Below are 24,930 nucleotides of genomic sequence, written 5' to 3' on the forward strand. Positions count from 1 at the left end.
TGAATTCTTTTCTAATTCTAGGATAAAATGCACTCGATCACAAATTTAGTCAACGCAGAAAGTATTGTGTAGACTATTTTATTGTTCAATAGTGTGATGTAACAATTGTATAAAGCATGTAAGAAATATATTCCATTCCTAAGCCAGTAACATAAGAAATGTACAGTAACTCAATATCGGTGGAGTTAAAATTGAGACGGAACGTGTTATATGTACCAAGGTGTGAGTCGATATGCGGTAGTGCGGTGGAAAAAATGAAAGTTTAATCAATGGAATTTGTTTAAACGTAATCTAGTACTCGAATGACGCCTAATATGTACATATGCGTGTATATACGGTGGCATGCCATCTTAGTATGCATCCAATGTCGTTTTTCCTAAATTTGTAAACGTGCAGGGGAAGATAACGATTTATTAATGTGTTATAATAACTTTATAAATGGCTTCGCCATTTCTTTTATACAGTACGATAGATGTTCGTCGCTACGGGACGATCGAATCTTCGATGCGATGGGTATGATTCTTTTCTTTCTATATCGCGCCGAATGATATTAGAGAAAGCATGAATTATTATGTAGACATTAATTCGTTAGCTTTCGTCGTACAGGGGAGTACCGTCTCCGCTGAGAGACATACTCCGAGGACTAGAATTAGTGTGCGGCGTTCCGCGTGGAGATTTGTAAGATGGAGTTCGCGTCGAAGTTCTGTTCCGTGGGGTTGTCCTTCCGACCGATTCCTCGTAGTTTCGAGGGGTTTTCCTTGAGTCGTCGTACCTTGGTGTCGAGCTGTTCACAGAAATAAATTGTGTGAACAAGGTGGTAGATGATACAACGACATAATAACTGAATAAGGCACTAAACACAGGTCACCCGAATATAAAGTTTGTTCTGTTTTAACGCTAGGTTTGCGGAGCAAAAGTGACTATTTTACATTACTTTATAAAAATATCTAGAGAGAACGCATCTATCCAAATTTTCAGCTACTTATTTTATAATAAATTTGATGAATAGTTTCTCATGGATGTATGTTTCCAATTAAAAATATTAGAATGCGTCTCGTAAGTCTAGTGTTAAACTACTACGTAATATTCGGGAGAGTTGACGAACGTAGGACACTCACGACATTCGGGGGCCAGTTTTCAATCTGGCCCAGGCCTCGGCCGCCTTTTTCCAATCCATCGGATCTCCGGGTGTCGACATCGGAGGTGTGGGTCTGTGCGATGGAGTAGACCTATGGTGGCCTGGAGTGGCGACCGAGGGAGGAGGTGGATGAACGAAGGGACCCTGCTGATGATTAGGCGTTTGCTGCCCGTATCTGGGAGTAGGCTGACCATGGTGCGGAGTATGATGCGGTGTCTGGTACGGTGTCATAAACGGTGTTTGCCCGGATGGTGTGTATGGTGTATTCGGATAAGTGTGAACGCCACCATAGCCAGCCACGCTCGCGGTTCCCGGTGTGTGTGGTGGATAATGATGCGGGGTTTGGTTCGCTACTTGCGACAGAGAGTGCAACATGTGATGAGGAAGATTTTGCGCCACTCTTTGTATCGCTTCTTGATTCATTCCTGCAACAGATTCGACACTCGGATGAGCTGGGGATTGAGGACGTCGCAGCTTCGGCGCTGAAGAGAAAGCTACCCACCGCTCACTGCTCCCGGAGTAGTGTGGTAAGGCGTTCTGGAAGTCATAGCACCGCGTGGAGTGCTAGGAGTTGATTGACCCGGCACCGGATCTCGAAAATGTTCCTTGAACCAGCGAAACAGATCGTTCACTCTGCCGAACATTTGTCCTCGGAATCGGAATCCCTCCGGCGACACTGTCACGTACTCGTGGCGACACCGAGTACGCGGCAGATAGGACAACAGGAATTTGCCAGGATAGTTCTAGAACGTTTACGGGAAAACTGTGAGCGTGTATCGCGCTACCCAGCATCGCCGAAACCGATTGTTACGAACCTTCGCGGCGGATATTATGTACGGTATCCCGCCAGGGTTTTCTTTCTTCTGCTCCTTCAGTATTTCTTCAGCCTTATCTTTGATACCCTCCACGGTAGGTTTGTAGTACTTGAAGTCCAACAACTCGGAGGCGTACGCGGCCATCGGGTTCACGTGTCTCGCTATTATTTCGTCCAGGTCCTCGAACTCTTCGTTCGCGATCCACAAGCTTTGTCCCAACGAGAACGCGTTCTCTTTCCCTTCTTCCCTGACGTCGATGTGCTGGTAGACCTCATCGGTGACTTTCCACGTGACGGTCAAATGATCCGCGCCTTTACTGCTTGGTCTGACGATCGCCTCGCCTTGCTTCATCGTCTGCATCAGCTTCTCCGCTTCCGCAAAACTGATATTGTGGAACGACGGATGAACGATCACTCGCTTCACGTAAGTCTGCCGTTGTTTCGCCTTCTTCGCGTCCTCCTCGACTTTCGCGTCTTTCTGCTCCGAGTCGGTGTCGTAGAACGGATCTCGTTGTGGTCTGGAAACCAGAGAAATCGTCAGCGCGACGTAGCCAACGGGATAACTGTTCGGACTAGCTCTACTTATTCGTCGTATGAATTTTCAATTCTGTAAACCTACGAAGTGTAATGCGAACTAAATAAAGTACTAGGACACGAAGCCGAGTCAGTCTGTTTTACACCCCGCCTGTTAGCGGCAACCTGATGTACACCGGGCTGCAATTTCTGTACATTCCGCTGTCCACGACGAATTCCACCATCAGGCGGAGCGTAGAAAGGGGTACTTTATTCCTGCTTTGCGGTGACTTCCGTAGATACGCTATTCCTTATACATCTAATACCTTGCCGATACAGTGTAAAAGGTAAAATAAAAAGAATACGCCTCCACTAGAAAATAAAGATAGAAAGAAGCAGGAATTAAATATAAGAAAATAGAATAACAAAGAAAAAAAAACAGAATAAATACATAATAATGAAATAAAAAATAACATAAAATAAATCTCAGAAAATCTTGAACGCAATTACACTTAAGACTATAACTATAAAGAAGTTCAACCAATTTACAGAATAATAAGAAAGGATTTCGCACCACTGTGCCAGGGTTACCAAAGTCCACAAAGAGTACCGCGTACCTCCACTCGTGATTCTTGTCCGCGAGGTCGCTGCTCTTGCTGGTGCACTCGACGCTGAAGCGTTCGACCTCTATCTTTATGATGCGACAATGAATGATCTGCCCTATGCTGACCCTTTCCTCGGGATTGGCAACGTGTCTGTCGGACAAGTTTTTAATGTGAATGTAACCGGATATCCCGTTGTCCAGCTTCAACCTGACGCCGGTGGCTTTACCCGGGCAAGCACCGGCGTCGAAGTGATTCCAGACCTCGGAGAGCTCGGGAAAATCGTTCTTCAGGCAGAACGGACACTGCCAGAGGCCGGTCTCATCGTTTCTTACGGGGTTCGCTTGATCGAGCTGGTCGCCCTGTGGTTTTCTGTGACTGATGCCGATTACGGTCGCCAGGACCAATTTGCCGACATAGAACGTTTCCGGTGTCTCTTTGGTCAGAACATCGAATAGCCTCTCGGCGCTCGGCGACTGATAGGGGACACGCAGATCCTTGTACCGGCTGTTCAACTCCGCCCGGATGTCGTAGAGGGTAACGCACTTGTTCCCGAACCCTTGCCTCTCCAGCTCCTCGGCGAACGCGTCCAAATCCAGATCCTTGAGCCTCTCGGGCGACTCGAGGATCTCTTCAAGGGCACCGGCGGGGTTCGCATCCTCGTCGTCGTATTCGAGCGCGTCGACCGCCATCTTCCTCGCCCATTCGTAGGTCTCCGGGTGCACGCGTGAACCGTCGAGCACCTCCACGTACGCTTCGGTGCTGTCTCCCAAGCTGTTCGTATCTATCTTGATAAAACCGGCGCAATTAATAAAGACCTTCGGCCCCATGTGGCAAGCGGTCACCAGCTGCGTTCTATTCTCTAACCTTTGGTTGGTCTGCTTCAGCATTTTGATCAACGCCTGGCCTTTTCTCGGACCGAGGCCGCACACGAATTGGACTAGGTTTCCGCTGTAAGCTTGCTGCACCGCTTTGTTTACGTCGACGCCGACCTCGTTCACCCTGTTGACGAACTCCAGGTACAGGTTCTCTAGGAGCTCTTCCTTCGGCAACTGATCCTGCAGACTGTGGTACTTTAGACAAAGGATCTCCTCGTCGGCGGTACACAACTGGGAGAACTCGACCAGAGGGTCTTGCATTCTTCTGGCGAGAGAGATCGCCTGTCGCAGCAGTTCCGGATAGTCCCGGAACTCGGATACGCCCTTGTTGCTGTTCGAGTAGATCTTGGCCAGCTCGTTGTCGCAGATCTCAACCTGAATCGTCGGGTACTGTTCCTCCTCGGCTAGGGTCGCGATGCACTCCTTGACGTCGGCCGCGATCATCATCGCCTCTCTGGACTCGCCTCCGATCACCACTACGTGCGGCTTCTTCGTGGCTAGGAAATTCCTCAGGGCTAACAGGTCGGCTTCTTTCATGACTTTCTCGTCCTCCCGGTAGCTGTTCTTCCGTTTCATCAGATGCGGCAACCTCAGGTAATCGGTGCACTCTCCGTCCGGAGCCACGAGACAAGTGAACGCGGCCTGAGAGTAATCGGGCACGTACGCCAGACCCATCACGCGAAGCCCTTTGCTGGTATCCCATTCCTCGTCTTCTTCTTCCGGCAGCTCGCAGCTATACGGTGCCACCTTGATCCAATTGTACATTTTACGGCAACACGCTCTCATCACACACTCCTTCGCCTCTGCGACCAGGTTCGTTCTTAGTTCTTTCTTCAGGCTGGGTATAACCATACGCGTTAACGCCATCTCCACGCTACCGACTCTGAGAGCGTTCCAATCTTGAACGTTCTTGCTGAACTCGTCCCGGTAATAAAGCTGCTTCGTCTCGTCGACGTAGTTGCTGCTGGTGTTGCCCTCGATGCTGTCGCTCAACGAGATCGATATCAGTTTGTCCTCCTCGGCTATCACCAGGTTCAAGAACTGGTCGCCGACGAGATCGCGCACTGGCTTGTCCTTCAGATACTTCATTCCGTAGATAGGATGGTTCTCGTCGATCTCCTTGATTCCCTTTTTCGTCGGTTTCACCGATATCTTCGCCCTCTCCATATACATTTCCCGAACGCATTTCCTGACCAGAGGCTCGCGAGCCAATTGTATTGCCACCATTAATTGCCCGGCCTTCAGCACTTCTTCCGGTGTCCCGAGAACTTGACTGCAGTACTCGTTCGCGATGGTCAACGGCTCTGTGGGCTCCTGATCGACTTCGTGCCGTTGATAATTGTCCCGCAGATTTTCGGCAAAATGTTCCGGCGTGAGGCCGAACTTCTTCGCCAAACCGTCGAGCCCGGCTCGCCTGCAGATCGAATACGGACCGGTTCGTACAGCTTGTTTCAACGTCTCGTCCGGCTCCTGTTCCTCCTCCACCTCTGGTTCGTCTTCCGGCGGTGGATCCTCGCCGTTCTCTTCGGCCTCGGCGAGCAGTTGCAATCGCTTTTGAATTTTCGCTTCTCGCCGCGCCTCTTTCTCCTTCTGCCGGGCAGCCTCTTGCATCGCTGGTATCTCGTTGCTGTAGTAGAGCATGAAATGATGGTACACGTCGTTCAATTCCTCGCTGGTTTGCACGTTTTTCAGCCGCTCTATGTCGTCGTCTTTGATCACCCGTACGTTGTCGGCTAACGGGGCATCGGGATTCTTCATGATCTCGTCCAGCTGGTGGTTCCGCATCTTCTCAAACAATTTTAAGAGGTTCTCTTTCCTCTGACGCAGCTGGCACCACTTTGCATCGAACTTGTACACTTTCCAAAGATCGTTGATGTTCAGTTCCGGCAGAACATATTCCTTTCTGTAGAACGATATAAACGGAATCTCGAAATGCTGGTTCCGCATGAAGTCCAAGGCTTTTTTAATTTTCCCGATGGTCTGCGGTCCTTTTCGAGCTCTCTCTTTAGCCTCGGCGTTCAAGTGAGCGTCTTGGATAGAGACTGTCGGACGACAGAACGCCTGCTTGTAGATCCACTCCGCTTCCAGGTCCAATTCGTCGGAACCCTCTGCGACAGCTGTAACGGGAACCGAGCGGAGCTGCATCCTTTCTGGTATGTCCGTGTTGCGTATCTCGTTGTCCATGTCGGTGAAATGACCGCGTTTCAGTTCGCTGGGCTCGTAAATCTCGAAGATGCTCTTCCTGGTGGTCTTCTTCTTCAACTGTTTCTTTGGTCTCCTCGGTCTTTCGGCGTCCTCCTCGTCCAAATACTCGTCCTCCTCCTCCTCCTCTTCCTCTTCTTCCTCGTAATCCTCTTCTCCATACTTACCAAACTCGTCGTAATCGAAATCGACACCAAAAATATCTTGGGCCTCTTGCAAGGCCGCGTCCGAAAATATAGGCTTCTTCTTTTTACGTTTTTCAGCGATCGGTCTGCCGTCGTCGTCGACGATAAAATCATCTGCGTCCGTGTACTCTCCCTCGCTTCCCTCCTCGTCGAACGTCTCCACCTCCGGTCTGTGACTTCGCTCGCTCCTCCGCTCGTCCTCCTAATAAACAACGAAAGCTTACATCGTGCGGCCGAGGCAAAAGCGCAATGGTGAATTCGTCTTTCTGTCTACCGTACATACCATACTAATTTCTCTTTCCTGATAGAGGTATTGAAAACAAGCACAAAAGTTAAGCGTTTCACGTTATGAGAAACAGCGAATGTTTGATTAGAACTAAAAACAAAATCATATATAACAACATGTATGGATTCAGAATCGGGCTTACATCTCCGGAGCCTTCGAACAGCTCGTTCGCGATAGCATCCCTATCCTCGTCCACCTCCTTCTCTTGTTCCTCCTCGGATTCCTCATCTTGTATCCTGCGGAGGCGTTTGAAACGTTTCTAAAGTAAAGGATCATATCACTACATTCGTACGATCGATCGATCATTGCGAACACCACGCTAATTCGTATTGTATATGTACCCTTTCGACTTTGACTCCCAAGTTCTCTTCTATCAAGTCGTAATCCTCGTCTTCCAGACGATCGTCGAAATCCTCGTCGTCGCTTTTCTTACGTTTTTTCGATGTACCGGACCCATCGCTGTCCTCCCCCTCGCTCTCCTCGATAGGGTTATCATCTATCAGATCTTTCAGTTCCTCGCGCAACCGATCCTCGTCGTCTGCGAACCAATATCAAACAACTGGATTTGTCTCGATTGCGTAACAATTAGCGTACGGCGTACGTGAATAGATATGGAGCATAAAAAAATTCCATGCTCGATAGTGACGGAAAATCGAAGTATGTTATTTACAACGTCTCACCTTCTTCCTCCTCTTCTTCGCTTTCCTCGACAGCCTTTATCTTTTTTAGCTTCTTTTTCTCGGTTTCGTTCAACTCCTCCTCCTCCTACAATATAACGGAACACATCGATCAGTGACATAAGCTGGCGAAGAACATTGAAGGGATCGAGATAAACGAGTAGCCGCACAGTCGTTTCCAAGTTCGAGCGAACAACAAAAATACCTCACTCTCCTCCGCTTCGGAATCTAAGAAATCAGCCATTTCTCCGCCGACAAGTTCTACTCCGAGACGGTAGAATTTATTTAAACAACATAAGGGTCCGGAGTCCGGGGTCAAGTCAGTTCGAGCACTTTACGCCACTTTACGCTGCTTCGCACTTCGCACTCGCTGCTTCAGCTGTACCCGAGTTGACCCGAGTACTGTCTATCAGTCTATCAGTGATGTCTATCGTTGATACTAGAGGGATTATTAGAAATACAATGCCTCCGAAAACCCCTAGTCACCCCTAGTCAACAGGAAACACCAGGGAACACACGGGAACACTGTTACCTGTTACTTGTGCTGCTTGTGCTCACTTGTGCTCGACAGTGCTCGAGAGCATAGAATTTCTGGAAGAAAGAGGACGAAGAGACTGCATTCAAGCAATTGGAAATGTTGGAAAGCGCGGCAACATTTGAATCATCATTTGATCAAAACTGCGGATCTTTATGCATTTATAGCAAAATTGAGTAGTTGAAACTCGAAATTGTTGGAAAATTTAAAAAATTGAAGATGTCGATATATGAAATTTATTTTCTATTTCTTGCAATCGATGCAGACAATTTTTAGTTTGCCTAAAGATCCGCAGTCTAGTAGTCGAAATTTGAAATTCGTATTCTCGCGCTGGCGATCTTTAAATATGTTTTCCACATGTTTACACTTGCTTTGATGTCCCGTAAAGATGAGTATTTCGGCTTTAGACAGCGATACGGTGAAATTGATCACCACCACGCAAATCATAACTTCGGTGTGGAACGCCGCCAAAGAATTAATAGAAAATGCATTAGATGCGAACGCTAACAGTGTTGAAGTTAATCTGGTACTTCTCACCCAATTCTTTTTAATCTATCGTTCATTTCTATATACAATGGTTTTAACTTCTGTTTTAATTGTCAGATAGATAATGGCACGACGTTAATAGAAGTGAAAGATGACGGATGTGGTATTACCAAAGCAGATGCACGGTACATGGCTTTACCTGCATACACCTCGAAAATTTCAAACTTCTCTGATTTAGGTAATTGCAGAACATTTTATATTAATTATACATTTTTACTAATTCTACTATTCGTACCAATGGCAGATTTCTTGGAGACATACGGGTTCAGAGGTGAGGCATTATATGCCTTAAGCGCAGTGTCGGACCTTACAATTATATCTAAAACAGAAGACGAGGAAGCAGCTACGTCGTATACCTTTAACCACCATGGATCTATTACAAAGTCTGAGCATTGCCATAGAGCTACAGGTACGGAGACAACTTGCAGAGTTACAGGATCTGTCTGGAAAGTAATGCGACCACATTTTTTTTTTTTATTTATTGAACATATGAGTACAAACCTTTAAAATTCTTCAAATTAGGACCCTTGGGCGTCGACACATTGTTTCTAGCGCGATTTCCATGCTTCGTATGCTCCCGGGAAGACGTTTTCTGGAACTTCTCCGAATTTCGAAGAACTTACTTCAAAGAATTTCGAAGAATTTTAAAGATTTGTACTCGTATGTTCAATAGATGTTTTTTAAAAAATGTGCTCGCATTACTTTCCAGACAGACCCTGTATATTTACAATTATTTCTACATCTATATTCTTTCAGGAACAACTGTTCAAGTTAGACAATTATTTAAGCAAATGCCTGTGAGAAGGCAAATCATAACTAATCCAAAAAAGGCCAATCAAGATCTGAAAATATTAGAGTCGTTCATTAAAAGTTTTGCAATGTGCAAATTTGCAGTACGAATGAGTTATAAGGTAGACAGCAATGTTGTGTTCACGAAGCCCAGCACATCCACCTTAGAAGAAGCGGTATCTTTCGTTTTAGGAAAGAAGGTGACATCAAGAATGGCTTGGGCGAACACTGAGAATGAAGGGGTAGCTATACGATACAGATCTATTTGTATTTTGGTAAAATACTTAAAAAACATAGGCATTTTCTATTTTCCAGATCAGCATGAAAATAATGTTACCTCTGAGAGAATCTCAGAATGCATCTGATGCATTTCAGTCTGGGGCACAGTATATTTTTGTAAATAGTAGACCCGTTAGGTACAAAGATTTAGAGAAGGTATGCTCTTATGTCTCTTATATTATATAAGTTATATATTTTAGTTATGTAGAAGGACAATAAAAGATGTCAATTAATTTTTAGGTTGTGACTAAAACAATTTTAGAAGCATTCGAGTACGATTCATTGTCCAAAAAGAAACCAGTATTTCTTCTATATATTTTAACGAGCCCTGCAAATATCGACGCTAATCTAGAACCAAATAAAACCTCCATTCTTTTCAAAGAACAGGTGACTACAATTCTAGCAAAAACAATTTTCATTTATATCTACATACAGATTTGTGCATAATGCGTGTCATATCCATAGCAAGTAGTTCACGATACACTCAATGAATGTATAAAAGAATTCTATGGAATACAAGCAGAAGTGCAAAGCGAAAACGTTTGCGAAACCTCGATGAGCGACTACCTAGACTACACGCAAAGAAAAACTGATAACAACGCAGAGACCGAATGGCCTGCCTGTAAAAAACGAAAATTACTGGTCGAGGAAGGCGTTGATGTAGTTATAGAGAAACGTACATGTGCGCTGGAGGAACACGGCAACGCGGAACAAAATTTTGATTCTATTGTACCTGCCAATTCCGAAAATAACAAGCAAGTGGAAACTGCTGAGAAGGGAATAGATGATCATAACAAGAACAATGATGTCAGCGAGAAAAATTTGGAAGATTTTAACATTCGTATGCCCAATTTGAATTTGAGCGAATCAGATTCGAACGATTCCCAACATTTCACGCTGATGTGCAGTGATAACGATGTTTCGTGCTCTTCAACGTGAGTATTTAGAAACTGTATTGTACGATCAATTACAAAGTGACCACAAACATATATTAAATTTTCATAGCAAAGAGAAAACAGAAAATGACGACGATAGTCCTCCGTTCGAAATAAAGTCGCAGGAAACGCTGAGTCAATTACCCGTTGTAGATTTAGGCGAAGACTTTGATTGGAATGATTCTTTGATCGCACATAACGCGGACACAAGCGAGAAAGAGAACAAGATGCAGAATGAAAATGAACCATACCTGCAACAACAGAATAAATCGGATAAAAAGAAGTGTGTCACATTATTAGAATGGAGCAAAGGACATGTGCCTGGTTTAAAGGTAAAAATGTTTTAACGAATTCGATTAGATCATTTTTGTGATGTAGGAAATATTACTTTCGCTGTAGGGAAGTACAGATGTGCAGCCGTGTGCCAATACACGGTTTATCGAACCATTACATGGAAATGTGCCTCGCAAAAATGTATGCAACGGTTTCATTAAGTTTTCGACACAAATCAGATCGAAAGGTAAACTTTTTGATGTATTACACACGGCTCATTGTAACAGAAAAAATTCGAATACCGTCGACAATATCTCCGTTGTTAGTTGTAGAACAGAATCCTGATAAGTCGGCAGCTCAAATTGCGCAGATCTTGGCTGGTCTTTGGAAGAAATTATCATCCGAAGAACGCGGTTATTATAGAGATCTCGCGAGTGATGAGAAAATAGAAACGAATAATGAAGAAAACTGCGAGAAAGGCGTTGTGGACAACAAAAAAGTGAGAAATAGACTGCTGAAGGTATTGGGGAAAATACAAGCATCGAGCTCTGCGAAGCAAGAAAATTTAGTATTGAGAACCATTGTTCCATGGGAGATGAGCCTGAATAAAGTAACAGAGAATTTTCTCAATAAGTAAGTTTTATAAGCCTGTTATATATACACCTACATATGTTATACTATGCTTCTTTGTCTGTTACAGCTCCCCGTGTACAAACGATAATCTAATTGTTGGAATAATAAGCTCCGAGCTGTACATTGTTCACAAGTGTGCGCACATTTGGCTTTTAAACGCTGTGCGCCTTAAACAGGAGCTAAATGTGCCTGATAGTGATATAAATGAGGTAAGATAAGAGGTATTTGTTGCTACTGTTACTAGTTAAACATATAAAGTATATTCAATTTCAGAAAGGTGTAACTAATATGGAAGAACTTTTGGGAAAGTGGTTTTCTACGAAAGATGACTTGTCATTGTTGCATCCCCTGCATTCATTACCTCCCCGTGAGAACCCTTAACTATCTTTTCGGGTGCACTGTTGAATTTGAAATAAAAATGCTCTGCCTTAATTCTTGTTCCGTTTATTGAAATGGTGTACATAAATCTTAAACGATACGTATTGTTATTTACAAAAATATCAATTTCATTATTTCATATTGAATTTTATTTCTATAAGAGGAAAGCATTTCGTTGCTTAAAAAATTCGGCACATTAAAAATGAACTTAAAAATTGTTAATAGTCCCGATTGAATTTTTTTATTTTATAGAATTTTAGAAAGGCATAAACGTGTTTTGAATCTACCTACCAGTACCTACATAGTATAAAATATATTAGAAGCGAATATCTTATCGTATCCTGTGACACTTATGTTCCCAAATTCTCTGACCTAGACATCCAACGTAGATGCAGCGTTGTCGCTTCTACAAGTTGAAATTCCCATCCCTATAATTTAACAAGTTTTACTCTCTATCTCTCCTATATAAATACAGACATGTAGACTCACATTTTTGTCACTAAAAAGCGCCATTATTTACTTTTGGCCTGCAGTTAAATTGTAAGCTTGATTCTTCGCATTCCTTTTACGTTTATTTACCCACAAGGAGAGTAAAACAATCAATATTTATTACATAAAAATTAATATAACAATAGAAAAATAAATAATTTTAAACTCTTGAATAAATATTTAATCGTAAAAGAGATATTTTGTGGCAAAAAATGTAATAAATTTACAAAAATTGGATTATTCCACTGTTAGTGTACAGTGTACACTCTGTAGAGTATTATACGCCATATGTTTGTTCTTAATACAATTGTTTTCTGTAGAAAAAGACTTGATTTCACCCGCGTTTAAGTAAAACGTTTTCCAATGGAAATCAAATAAAATTCAAATGGATTTCATTTGTGCCATGAGTTCTTCTAGACTTGGGCCAGATTCGGATTGCGGGTTTAAGATTGGGGAATCAGTTGAATGGGATGGTGAACTGTGAGCTTGCCTCACGCCCGTAAAAGACGGTCCTTCGTCCACCTGTTCATCCTGCTCGTCAACCAACGAAATTCCTACAAAACAATGTTATTTCAATAATCGATTAAAATTGTTCCGGCTCCATTCGTTGGGTTACTAACGTACCCCATTCGTTGTCTTCGTGCAATGGTTTATCCTCGATAATTTCTTTGACTTCTGGCTCGAGCTTTGGTTTCAATGTGTATTCTTGTTGGCGTTCTTTACAATATCTATCATCGCAGTTCGGGTTCGGCTTCAGTACCATTTTGGGGAAGAAATCTTGCATCGCATTGTAGCCCAAGTAGTAGGAGACCTCACCAAAATTTAAAAGATACTTCAGCGCGTTTTGAACTAAAAATCCAGCCACAATGCCCATAGTTGTAGGCAAAGATGCTGCACACACACCATCTCGCTTTAACGTCTTTTCATCTATATTTGCTGCTACCACTAACGGAGGAGCACACTAAAAATACCATGATCATTAGAACGATCAAAGTTGCATTCATATTTTTATCGTAATTCGTACTTACCGCGAAACAAGCCGTTTCCCCAGGAATAATAAATTGAATATGCCCGGAGACTGCATTTTCCGAGACTCCGCTTTCGAACCATTTTTGGTTTAGTTCGTTACATGCGGTGTTAATTGCCATACGTGCTTCGAAATTATCTACACAGCTCAGTACTAAATCTGCCGGTCCTTGGCTCAAACTCGATGTGCTACAAATTAAAGTTTCTACTTGTAGCTATTGTAGCAACGCTTGTGATTCTTGCAGCATTGTTCTCTCTACCTTATGGTTTTCATAAAGTGGTCAAAGTGATCCATCGTAGTGATATTATAATTGTGTGTCTCAATGTCCACGTCTGGATTAATGTATTGCAATGTTTTCGCTGCTGCGTCTACTTTGCTTTGACCAGCCTGATACGGTTGAAAGAAGAGTCTGTTCATGTTTGCCATCTCTACTTTATCGTAGTCGAACAGGATCAGCTAGAATCCATGATGTTTGCTGGTTAGCGAATGAGTAATTTGCAATCTTGAGACACATGAGCGAAACCAGTACCTTTCCAATGCCGCATCTTGTGAGCATTTCTGCGGTTACACTTCCAACGCCACCCACACCAACTATGGCAATCGTGAGGTCTCTTATCTTTTCGTAATTGTCTACTATGCCCATGCGCTTCAAGGCCATTAAGCGACTAGTCAAAAAAGATAATTATTAGAAATCTCTACATTTCATATTAGACGACCTAATATTATAGCTAAATAGTTCCTAAAGAAATATAGAGCACAAAGTGGTCAGTTACCTATAGGGGTTCGAATCAACCACCTCGCTCGACATATGTTCTATCTTTTCTCTGGCTGACAGCATGTTTTTATTCTGTTCCTCCAACAGTTGATTTTCGAGCTGTTTTATTCGATGTTGTAATTGCTCGATCTGATCCATCGTTAAACTTCAAATTATACTTGCTAGTCGAAACTGTTTCTGTATTCCTGTATTACAACAATGTCGCTATGACACGCGTCCGGCTCCTAACGGATTGTACAAAGGAAAGTACTAACATGTGTCTAAATACGTATGTGTACGTGTCACAGTAAGTGCGCGCCTACTCCACGAAATTTTTGTTAAATTTTTAACAGAAATCAACAAGTTCGCAAATAGAACATTACGAATTTTGCTTATCACTTATCATCTACAATCAGGCTCGCAAAGATTCTATTTAAATAAATAATAGAATTAAAAACATAACCTACAGGATTTCAAGCGAAATATTCCAGAACAAATCTTAAAAAGTTCTCTTTTATTATCTAACATAATCTTTCTGTGACTCCATTTTCACTGTATAACATTCTTTATAACAGTCTTTTCAATCGGAAATTGATGTTTGTTGCGCTTGCAAGTTCGACGACTTTTTAAAATGTACGTAATTCTTGTTTAGATTATTCTTAAAAAATAAATACAATACATAAAGTAGGTTCAATAACAGTCTTCTTTATCTTTTCAATCGGAAATTGATGTTTGATGCGCTTGCAAGTTCGACGACCTTTTAAAATGTAATAAATCGTTTAAGGGGTTAGGAAAATAGGAAAATTCTTGTTGTGCCAATTTAGATTCTTAAAAAATAAATACAATAGGTTAATTTTTCGAATACAGAACCGCGGAAGCATAAACGTAAACCGCTCAAGTTACCGGGATCGCATCGATCCGATTCGAGCGAATTATAACAAGGGATGAATTCGTTGAACAAAAATCCGCATTTTTGGTACAAACGAAATTGTATTTGCCTTTTCTTCAATTGATTCTATACAATGCTGTTGTTTTCGTGTTGTTACAAAGCTTCATTCTTTGTGTTGCATACCATACACGTGTTACTATTACATCGTACGCAGACGCGCACGAATGTCTCATCTCTTCTTGTGTCCACGTAGAAGAACAATCTGTAGCTTTTGTCGGTTTACTATCGAACCATCGCATCGCTAATCTGGACGACAAACATTGCAAAATATGAGTTCGCACCAGTTCGCACTTTCGCACGGGTACAGAGTAAATACAAATGATCGTTTCCCGTTTGGCAATGAGCACCGGGGCGGTCGGCGCGGCGCGGCGTCGAGGTTTCAAAACAATTGCAGTTCGGTGCACTTTGGCTAATTTTATTGTCATACCTCAACCATGTCAAAATACTTTATTTTACAAGTAATCCCGCGTTCGTTCGATAAAGGAAAAACTGAGCGTACTCCTCCTCGGTCTTTAATAGAAGAGAGAACTAAATAGAAGAGCGAGTAAATCGGCGAACTCCGTTACTACAGGACACTGCCGTTCCTGAGCGAGATAAAAGGAAAAAAAAAGAAGAAAAGCATAGCGACGGAATTCCGCCTTTTTTAAAGTAGCGTGAGATCATGACGCAGCGAGACAAATTATCAAAGTTAACCCTGTAATGGCACACTGGGGTCCCCTGGACTTCAGCGAAATAATTAATTTTCCATCTTAGGCAATGAAATTTTATAGCAGCGACCAAGTGTTTTTTCAAAATAGTCCGAGGAAACAGTGTGCCATTGCACGATTAAGGCTCAGACTGTAATATATTAATTGTATTGACGACAAGTCGTTACTTTAATCGGTGTTAATCTTCTTTCTCTTTTCATGTTTTTTTTTGTTCGTTTAGATTCGTTTGCAGATTTAAATAGTGGTTATTCGGTCATTTGTTGTTCTCCTATAAAACTAAACTAGATTATCGTAAACTTAACGTATACGTACGAACAGGGAGGGAGGGGGGTTGTAAAACTCGGATTGAACAAGTGCGTTTGCGCCGTTCTTGCCCCGTGAAACGATTCGAAAACAAACCGGAACTGGTTCGCCGCGCGGTCACAACGATCGTAAGCGTAATAAATAAAATGTATTTAGAATTTTCGTTTTTCCCTAATGCGCTTAGTATCTATAGCGTAGCTCCCGTGGAACCTCCCGTATATGTATGTATGTATGTATGTGCATGTATACAGGGTGTCCTAGTAGCTACATACTTGTAAACAAGAATGAAGAAAGGGATGACGCTTGTAAATCTTGTATTCTACAGAGCATCCGTTGAGAAACGAAGGTGACACTTCAAACAAATCCACCTGTGTGCAATGCAACGATATCATCATTGGAGAATAGTACCATTTTATTTTTCGCGTGTCTTATCATTCAGGAGAGAAACGCCTGGCAACTGCGCGAACACCCCGTATATTTTTCCACGTGATATTGAAAAATAAAATATATACGTATACGTCTCACACGTGAGATTCGAAGATACTCGACGATAAGGCAAAAACGGCACAGCGGTCGGAGTAAGAAGCAAACTGTACTATTTCGTTAAGCCACCTGTCGCTCGTCGAATTTCGAATTTGAATTCACACTCCGCTTGAATCGAGTACGCGTTATACGCTAGCGTATATATATATCGTGAATGTATATATGCTATGTATATATTTATATATATATATATTTATATTTATGTATATCGAATTGACCGTACTTTATATGCGCAAAATTTATACGTATAGGAACTGACGAATTCTTCCGAAACAATACGAAAGTACGCGGTGTACAAGTGGAGTGTGGCTCTATTTCCTATACATACAATGGAAGTACTGTTGGGAGCTGGAAAGACAGCGGTCGACACGTTGCAGGGGGGTGGGGGGCTGACAAAATTCTGTAATCGCTTGGACAGGGCGCACGATGACATAGCACTTAAATTCTACATGTTTGCCCATGGAGGCTACTGTGCCAGCCGTTGCCGACTGTCAACTTTTCAGCTGCCAATAGTACGTGTCTCTTTCTCTCTCTCGCTCTCTCTCTCTCTATCTATCTATTAATCTTTCGCTCTTTCTCTCTTGCTCGCTCACTCACGCGCGCGTATAGTGAATATCCCTTTTTTTCAAATGTACACAATGAATCGGCTTATATTTGTATATAAATAATTACACGTTCAATTCGATAAGAAACACATTGGTAATGCTGTATGCGAAATCATTGGATCGACTATCGACCATGTGTGTTGTCCAGGTTGAGATGTTGTCAACTAGAGGCTCCATTTGGCATATACGTCTCGTCAACGTTTCGAGAACACTCGAGCGTTCAAAGTCTCGATTCCCGCACGTATGTCTTTCGGTGAAGTGTTCTCGATAAGAATGCTGCACCGACATCGATAATTATAAAATCAAAGCTATCTACGAGACACTTCCAACGAACGACACGGTGTTCCAACTTACAGCTCTCGGAATTGCAAAGACTAGACTGCGGATACCATTTTTCTCTCTCCTCTTTGTTTCGAATACTCGTAAAACGTTTGGTACGGTTCAATCGGCTCTCTATAGCGTATGTCCATTGGAATGTGATCGAATATTGAACACGTTGACCACCATTGGATGAAAATCGAAGCGACTCGTTAAAAAAACAGAAACTAAGAATTTAAAATGTACGGTATTAATTACAAATGCAGGCGACAAGGCAGTCAACGCGTCGAACATAATATTAAAAATAATTATTGTAAATGTATTGAAGGAACAGACTAAGTTGTCCGCAGGATTATCCGCAGTCTACTGGTGAAACACCATGTACAAATGATTTTCCGTAGAATTCGTTCGAAAACTGCAAGTTCCGAGCAACGTGTCGAGCGCACAAGTGTGTACAGGCTACGCAGGAGCGCGTTTCGTTCTCTTTCTTGTACAATTCTATTGTTCGTAGGATTTTGCCGACGCCAAGTGGTGCGAGGTGTCTGTGAATGCTCGATTCCGATCGATGAACTTTCTCGGTTCAACGTGTCGTCGCAAACGGGACAACGAGAAGAAACAACCGTCGAGAAACCGATGAGATAATCGAAAATTCGATTCGCGTTCTCTCTCTCTCTCTCTCATTCTTGAAAACGATGTAACATCAACACACCCCCGAATGCGAACGATGCCTCTCCGGAAGAGCATCTTTCGTCATGGATACACAGGTATTCACAGAGCACAAAGAGTACTTGGCTATAACAAACATTTTATTCAACTATCATTGTATCAGATATAAACGAACATTTTTATCATCGTTAAAAGTACTAAACCGAGCGGCCTAAGTTACGTGTACAAGTGTGAGAACGTATACGTGTATGTATATGCGCATGTATCGTTTCTGGTATCGGTGTGTAGCTGTCCCGTGTGACGTATTCCTCTGTGTGTACAGTGTGTTGAATTGAGTTGAGTTGAGTCGAGTCGAGTCGCGAGCGTGCGCGTGGACGTACGTGCTCGCATTTCTCATTCAGATGCAAAGATGCGTGGCATTTTCGCTGTGCAACGAACGTGTCTCTCTCTCTCTCTCTCTTGTCCGTCATTGATGTGTCGTGGAAATTGATCGATCATAGTCATCTTCCGGGTGACAAAGGTGTCGACACACGGCGATCGTCAGCCCCAGGGCCGTGACGTCAGCTAGCATCGTCAGTGGAAGTACAGCGGAAGAACATTTCTTCCTGCCCCTCTGAAAGACAACACTCTGGCGCTTCCTTTAGAGTAGGACCGCCGTCAGATCGACTCTCTGAGCAGAGGTCAATGCGACAGTTGCACTACGCTCTGAACTCGATTTTCAAACGGTTCCCAGGGCCCGAGAACAACGGGGAACGTTTGAAAATGCGCTGGACTTGGCGCGGTAAACGTTAAATTCGGCTTTTCTCTTGTCGGCTGTAACGGAAGGTGGCCAGGTGCGGTCAGGTGTAACGGGCGAACACTCCGAGACCACGTGGCAACGGCGCGATGCTCGCGGCGAACACTTTGTTCCATCCCGGGCCTCATTTCCATCTTCTCTCGCGTTTTTCGATCCGTCCGTTCCATGAACCGGCACGCTGCTCGCAGTCACGTCTAGGGATCGGTTCGAGCCCCCCGCGAGAGCTATCAATACCTAAACGAAAATGTTTGATTCGTTGCATTCGAACAATAGAATGTTTACACGAGGAACAAAGAAAGAAAGAGACACTACCACCGAGCACACGCGCGCGCGCGCGTACGCTGACTAACGGAACCTGCTTGTTTTGAAATGACCGAGCAATTCAAGTCTAGTTGTCGTTTCGCTAACAGTCGACCGCTTTTCTCGGTTCTACAGGAATCACAAGACTTTCATTGCACTGCATCTGTACGTGTTCGTGCATATACACACAGAGTCTCGCATAATCGATCGAACATCTTTCACAAACGAATAACTTTTTGAAAATCGGATCCGAGTCTACTCGGAGGGAAACTGTAAAATGATGATCTTGAATAAAATTCTATGCTGTCGGAATTGCGAAGATCCCGACTAAACCGAATAAACTAATACCTGCAGCTTCTTTAAAGTTTTCGAACAGTTTGGTCCAATATTAAGATGGTTATTTCGTTTGAGAGGTATTCGACCAACTATGCGAGTCACTGTATATATATACATATATATATATACATATCTGGAGCATATAATATGATACATAGCATATAATACAGTGTACATCTCGCATGTTGTTCGATCGGCGAAGATGCGCCGCATTACGATAAACGACTCCCCCGAATGTGATCGCTCATGTTCACGGCGGAATCAAACATTTTCCTTCAAGTAGTGACACGCTGACGCGCGGCGACTTGATTCTTGACTCTTTTCGTTTGTTGCCAAGCACCGGGAAGAGACCGACGACACAGGACAGGCAAAAACCGCGCGAAGACACTCCCGAGATCCATCGATGCGACAACGAAATGTGAATGAATAATCGGCAGCACTTTATACAATTTTATTCGAATTCTCGATCGTTCGACAATCATACGACACAGACTTGAATCGTTTGACTATTTCAAATCAAACACTTGCTTAGTCGCATCTCTCTCTCTCTCTCTCTGGTCACGCTAGCTACGGTCATTCGAAACGATCTTCTCTCATTCTCTCCCTCCCTCTCTCTCTCTCGCTCATTATTAAAAAAAAAAGAATGATAACACTGAGGACGATAAAAAACCATGGCGGTGTCGCGAAGAATCGGAAAAAGTTTGTTCGAGGTACAGCATATCGCACCGTGTGAAAAATAAAAACGCGTGGTTCACTCTCACAACGAAGAAGATCGTTCCGCGCTGTTAAGGGCCGTTGGTTACTTTATTATTTCGCACGTTTTCTCTCTCTCTCTCGCGCGCTCTCTCTCTCTCTCTCTCTATCTTTATCGTATTATAATATAAGCCGCACTGGTCATTCCATACTCCTGCTCTGAACATCTCTGAATCGAATATACATCAGTGACAAATAACATGATTCCTATTCTGGCGGCGGATGCGCTTACATTTGTTTTGTCCGTTTGTTATCTAGGTGCCTGGAACGACCTTGCGTAAAGCGTAACGTAGGTTTTTTTTGTCTCGTTTCCCGCTGCAACCTATTCGCAATGGGAATACGGTTTCCATAGACCGACACCCTCTCGGTAACGATACATTACTTTGAACATACGTAGTTATGTGTGTTTGTAACGCTCAACGCTTCAAACACCTCTTCACCAAGAGCGGCGTTGTTCGACATTGCGAATCGGCTGAAGCGACTCAGAACGGCGACTCCGGATTCTGATTTTGATTCCGAAACTGACTCTCTCGTGTTGTTAAACCACAGGCGCCATATCCGAGATACAGATACCACGTACGTTGCCCCCCGGCTGGTATTCTTTCGTTCCTTCTAAATATCATAAAATAGAAATCGTGTGTGTGTGAATCCGAATTATAATTACGAACTCTTCTCACGGATCATGGTTCTCGTCAACGCGCATCGTATTCGATGATGCGGATCAAAGTATTTTTTCTCATTTCATTTCGTTTTTTCTTTTTCAGTTTCTTTTATGGCGTTCTCGTGGTGTGGTCGATTCAGCAATACGTGAATGATATGGTTAAATAATTATAAATTGGAAATGTGACATTACCTGGGCCGTTACTCACCTACAGGCAACGAACCTGTCATGGGAGTAGGTGACGATGATACCATATTTAATCGACTTTGATCTTTCACTATCGGGTCTAAAATATACAGTAGGATAGATTAGACAGAGCTCGTGAAGAGGTACGCGATATACAGAGTAACTGATAACTTGTAGTACCATCGGTTACCGAGTGATTTTACAAAAAACTAAAAACTCTGTTCGAGATTCCATGTAAAATCACCCATAGACCAGTTCTACTGACAGTTACCAAACACTCTGTACACACGACTCGAAGCACCGAACCGTTTATACAGGTTTTGCATTTCAAGTTCATCTTTTTGTAGATCGTATTCAGCTTCTTGCAAACCATATCCACCCGATTACAAATCAAGCATTTTATGTTATTGTATATTTGAGTATTATTACTAGACTGCGGATCTTTATGCATTTATGGCTCCTGAAAATTTTCGAACAATGCTAGAATATAAAATTCGACAGAGTTTAGTACGATTTTATTCGTTTCAGATCTACAAAGGCTATGACCACTGAAAACAAGATTTTATTTAATTCGACTTTCATAAAATTCATCTACAAAAATTGCCTATTGCATAAACATCCGCAGTCTAATTATTACATATATGCAATCGGATATTTTTTTGTTAAAGTAGCTTAAGAAAACAGATTTGTAGAGAAACTTCAGTTGCAAAAAGGTGAATTTGACTTGCGAAAAAATTTCAAGTGCAAAACCTGTATCCCGTGTACTTACAGAAATAAGGATGGTCCATAGCTTGGCGTGCGGTGAGTCTCTCGCAATGGTCATAGCGCAAAAGTTTGTCAAGGAAATCGAGGCTCTCGGCAGTCACCAAATGCTGGTTTTCCGAATGCATAAAGCGTTCCCAACGTTTACGCGAATGCCGGCCTAGTATGTCATTGAAACGAGGATCCAATTCGATGTGGTATTTTTCAAGGTATTCAAACAATTCTTCGGTTCCGAGGACCTTTGCGATTCTAACTAATTGATCATAATTGTCGTGGCCGTGAAAAAACGGTTCTTTCCTGAATATCATACTCGCGAGCATACATCCAAGAGACCACATATCTAACGAATAGTCGTACATCTGCAATATGGAAAGAATCGGTTCATTATTAGAGATCGAGCTAAACGGAGGAAAGATATTGTATATATGCGATATCGTTGTTGTTACGAACCTGATAATCTACGAGTAGTTCCGGGCCTTTGAAATAACGCGAAGCTACTCGTACGTTGTACTCTTGGCCAGGATGGTAAAATTCTGCTAGACCCCAATCGATTAACCGCAGTTTCCGATTTTCATGATCTATCATAACGTTGTGCGGTTTGACGTCTCTATGCATTATTCCCATACTGTGACAATAATCCAGTGCCTAAGCAAAGAAAACGATGGAATAACGTCATGTGAATTGATTCGAGTCTCTTCGTTCTTCGAACCAGCTATAGATATACAAACCGAACGAAAATATCAAGCGAATTCTCGCGTATTACTTACTTAAGCAACTATTTCGAGAGTTCGAAAATTTCAACGATCTTCAAAAGCTAAAGGCGGAACTAAGGCGGCTCTTTTACACTCTCTAACGGAACAAAGCTTTGTCTGTTTTGAACGTTCGCTAGAGAATATAAAAGAACGACTTACGCTTTCTTAATGGACAATAGAACGAGAATGTTGCACGTTTGCAAACGTGCCTGTGCTAAACAACGAATATTTTCGAACTCTTACTCGAACCTATAATATACACCTACATCTATGAAAATAATAATCTCGAACTTGTTTCCATTGCACTTAACAATACACGCACTTTTAATAACTCGTAGAGGTAGTATCTAATGTCGTAGTCTGTTAATGTCTGATATAACTGCTTGAAATCTGTGTTGTTGACATGTTCGAAGATCAGTGCCGGTGTCCTCGATACTGGATCTTTAACGACTGCTTGGAGTGTGATTATATTGGTCCCCCCTTTAAGATTTTCTAAGATTTTAATCTCTCTTTTTATCTTCTTCTTTTTTACAGGCTAAAAATTCGATGAAAAGAGATGTATTAGATTTCCTGAAAAATGATGCGCCGATTATCCAAAAGTTCATTTCCTACCTTTAAAATTTTTACAACGCATTTCTCATTATTTGTGATGTTAATAGCTTCGAATACTTCACTATACTTTCCTCTGCCTAATTTTCTTACTAATTGGTAATCATCTTGCTGCCTATATATGTATATCAAAATAAACGGATTAAGAAACCAAAGGGGCTAGTGAAATTAGAGAAAATGTATGTACTTACGTGAGCCAAAAATCTTTACTTACCCCCAATCGACAACATAGGCTTCGTAGTCCCAATAATCTCTAGGTTTGTGTGAGTTCACATCGGTATAAACGCGCGCTCTACTAGGATATGCCATTCTCTCCGATATATAGCTATTATTATTTGTTTTGTTGATTGCTATTCTTTCACCGTTGTCTATCAAAAATTTACAAGACCTAGTTACTTTTTCTCCTCCACTCACCCAATAACGAATGCGCGAGGAAAAAAGTACACCTGAGTCATTAAAAAAAATTCACATTAAAAAATAAGAACAAAATGCTTGTGTGGGATTTAATTTAGAGTGCGAAAATTTCACTTGAAACTTATACGCTCAATCCAATCGAAAAGAAAACAGAAAAAAGGAAATGCTAAAAGATTAAGCAAACTATTGATACGCTTGCATCTTGGGAGAAGTATGAAACCGTGCTTCGCCAAAAATATAAAATATTGAAGAATTATAAAATGAAAACAATGTTTATCCCACTTGGGACCATTACGTTTTTTTCTTTGGAATTGAAGCAATGTGTTCTCATTGTATTCAATGTTCGTACATAGCAGAAAAGGAAGCTGACACACAAAAGCAAATTGATTCATTGAAGCATAGAGCTATTACGGTATGCACAATCTATTGAATGAAAATGATTTGCGCTGAATTATAACAAAGTATTCCTTAAACATGCGGTAAAGCAACAGAATCAAAAAAAGGAACTTAAAGTACTCCAATAACTATTAATTACCATTGTATTTTGTTGAAAATATGAATGATGAAATACGTGACCGAATCTTTTATACAAGTGTTAAGACGTATTTTCTACTGGAAGTACCTATGTAACAAAGTTTAAAAGAATTTAATTGAAACGATCGTGTTCATGTGGTTAGGAAGGTGAAGAATCTTGACGGCAATTGTTGTGCGGTGTAAAATCGGGTCTAAACGCGAAGGGAATGATCGAACGTGACACGGAAGATTAATAAACAAAAAAATGTGTTCGGTGATTACGACGAATGAAGAGCATATTACTCAGATGTCTATTGATTGTGAGTTTACCGAAGACTACCGGTTCATTCAGCAATTTATAATTATCGGTCCGCGGATCGCCAGTGAGGCCAATAGACGTGGACCGTGGTTCGAAAAAAAATACTGTAATATCCTCGCGAATCGAAGACGAGCCGAGGTAAAAATTAATCTGCTATCTGCTACATGAAATTGAGAAGCACGCACAAGCACAAGGCACGAACACACATGTACGAGATAAATCACACGCCATCGCGATCAGGAAATTAACGTTGACTTATTTCGGACTCACCTAATACATTCCGGACCCGAATCTTGATTGAATCGACCGCGCCAGATCTGGCGATTCGTCGTGAAATCACGCAAACGGTCTCCGGAATACGTGAAGCCGCGCGAACGCGTGAAACTCGAAGATTTTTGCGGGCGGCCGGCTTCTCAAACGAGCGAGGTCCAAGATGGCAGCCAACAACCCGCCACAAATTTCAATTCTATAGATTGAACACCTTCGGTCGCCGACCATTCATGGT

At 42.3% G+C, this 24,930-nt stretch overlaps 4 protein-coding genes across 16 annotated transcripts; 1 reads left to right on the forward strand and 3 right to left on the reverse strand.

The window, feature by feature from the left end:
- Positions 1-62: 62 nt before the first annotated feature.
- Positions 63-7,641, reverse strand: LOC143214055 (transcription elongation factor SPT6). Of its 2 annotated transcripts, XM_076434605.1 has the most exons (10): positions 7,501-7,641; positions 7,299-7,383; positions 6,960-7,156; positions 6,761-6,877; positions 6,616-6,633; positions 3,083-6,534; positions 1,954-2,470; positions 1,641-1,881; positions 1,119-1,563; positions 63-784 (listed from the first exon to the last, which is right to left on the reverse strand). In XM_076434605.1, exons 1-10 carry the CDS (start codon positions 7,537-7,539, stop codon positions 589-591), a joined length of 5,307 nt encoding a protein of 1,768 aa, XP_076290720.1. In that variant the 5' UTR covers positions 7,540-7,641; the 3' UTR covers positions 63-588. The 2 variants fall into 2 exon arrangements, with proteins under 2 accessions (XP_076290720.1, XP_076290721.1); XM_076434606.1 differs by lacking the exon at positions 6,616-6,633.
- A 150-nt stretch (positions 7,642-7,791) lies between these two features.
- LOC143214063 (uncharacterized) lies at positions 7,792-17,538 on the forward strand. 4 transcript variants are annotated; one of them, XM_076434625.1, is made up of 13 exons: positions 7,792-7,931; positions 8,238-8,356; positions 8,438-8,554; positions 8,621-8,785; positions 9,133-9,407; positions 9,481-9,600; positions 9,685-9,831; positions 9,910-10,379; positions 10,450-10,711; positions 10,779-10,899; positions 10,979-11,285; positions 11,353-11,494; positions 11,544-17,538. In XM_076434625.1, the coding sequence occupies exons 3-13, from the start codon at positions 8,506-8,508 to the stop codon at positions 11,664-11,666; spliced, it is 2,181 nt and encodes a 726-aa protein (XP_076290740.1). In that variant the 5' UTR covers positions 7,792-7,931; positions 8,238-8,356; positions 8,438-8,505; the 3' UTR covers positions 11,667-17,538. The 4 variants fall into 4 exon arrangements, with proteins under 4 accessions (XP_076290740.1, XP_076290739.1, XP_076290737.1 ...); XM_076434624.1 differs by having other exon boundaries at positions 7,798-7,931; positions 8,434-8,554; XM_076434622.1 differs by having other exon boundaries at positions 7,904-8,356; positions 8,434-8,554.
- Uba5 (Ubiquitin-like activating enzyme 5) lies at positions 11,714-14,233 on the reverse strand. Its single transcript, XM_076434627.1, has 6 exons — positions 13,953-14,233; positions 13,709-13,844; positions 13,439-13,635; positions 13,181-13,367; positions 12,777-13,113; positions 11,714-12,706 (listed from the first exon to the last, which is right to left on the reverse strand). The coding sequence occupies exons 1-6, from the start codon at positions 14,090-14,092 to the stop codon at positions 12,534-12,536; spliced, it is 1,170 nt and encodes a 389-aa protein (XP_076290742.1). The 5' UTR covers positions 14,093-14,233; the 3' UTR covers positions 11,714-12,533.
- On the reverse strand, positions 14,990-24,884 carry Ckiialpha (casein kinase II subunit alpha). Of its 9 annotated transcripts, none has more exons than XM_076434636.1 (9): positions 24,696-24,884; positions 24,129-24,215; positions 23,394-23,625; positions 23,183-23,294; positions 22,893-23,105; positions 22,269-22,463; positions 21,826-22,177; positions 21,079-21,156; positions 14,990-15,128 (listed from the first exon to the last, which is right to left on the reverse strand). In XM_076434636.1, the coding sequence occupies exons 3-9, from the start codon at positions 23,486-23,488 to the stop codon at positions 15,124-15,126; spliced, it is 1,050 nt and encodes a 349-aa protein (XP_076290751.1). In that variant the 5' UTR covers positions 23,489-23,625; positions 24,129-24,215; positions 24,696-24,884; the 3' UTR covers positions 14,990-15,123. The 9 variants fall into 9 exon arrangements, with proteins under 9 accessions (XP_076290751.1, XP_076290750.1, XP_076290746.1 ...); XM_076434635.1 differs by having other exon boundaries at positions 14,992-15,128; positions 21,063-21,156; XM_076434631.1 differs by lacking the exon at positions 14,990-15,128 and adding an exon at positions 17,156-19,054 and having other exon boundaries at positions 23,394-23,547.
- Positions 24,885-24,930: the final 46 nt, after the last annotated feature.

The sequence above is a fragment of the Lasioglossum baleicum genome, chromosome 12, assembly GCF_051020765.1.
Source record: "Lasioglossum baleicum chromosome 12, iyLasBale1, whole genome shotgun sequence".
NCBI classification, from domain to species: Eukaryota; Metazoa; Arthropoda; class Insecta; order Hymenoptera; family Halictidae; genus Lasioglossum; species Lasioglossum baleicum.

Coding starts and splice junctions, on each gene's coding strand:
- LOC143214063 (XM_076434622.1), top strand. CDS start 8,219: ATGAGTATTTCGGCTTTAGACAGCGATACGGTGAAATTGATCACCACC. Junction 11,286..11,352: donor ACAGAGAATTTTCTCAATAA/GTAAGTTTTATA, acceptor TGTCTGTTACAG/CTCCCCGTGTACAAACGATA. Junction 11,495..11,543: donor CTGATAGTGATATAAATGAG/GTAAGATAAGAG, acceptor AAACATATAAAG/TATATTCAATTTCAGAAAGG.
- Uba5 (XM_076434627.1), bottom strand. CDS start 14,092: ATGGATCAGATCGAGCAATTACAACATCGAATAAAACAGCTCGAAAAT. Junction 13,368..13,438: donor CACTTTATGAAAACCATAAG/GTAGAGAGAACA, acceptor TTTAATTTGTAG/CACATCGAGTTTGAGCCAAG. Junction 12,707..12,776: donor GCACGAAGACAACGAATGGG/GTACGTTAGTAA, acceptor ATTGTTTTGTAG/GAATTTCGTTGGTTGACGAG.
- LOC143214055 (XM_076434605.1), bottom strand. CDS start 7,539: ATGGCTGATTTCTTAGATTCCGAAGCGGAGGAGAGTGAG. Junction 6,878..6,959: donor TGGGAGTCAAAGTCGAAAGG/GTACATATACAA, acceptor CCTTTACTTTAG/AAACGTTTCAAACGCCTCCG. Junction 1,564..1,640: donor TACTCCGGGAGCAGTGAGCG/GTGGGTAGCTTT, acceptor AATCTGTTGCAG/GAATGAATCAAGAAGCGATA.
- Ckiialpha (XM_076434630.1), bottom strand. CDS start 23,488: ATGGCATATCCTAGTAGAGCGCGCGTTTATACCGATGTGAACTCACAC. Junction 23,106..23,182: donor GCGTTGTAAAAATTTTAAAG/GTAGGAAATGAA, acceptor TCGAATTTTTAG/CCTGTAAAAAAGAAGAAGAT. Junction 22,178..22,268: donor AACTACTCGTAGATTATCAG/GTTCGTAACAAC, acceptor TCCATATTGCAG/ATGTACGACTATTCGTTAGA.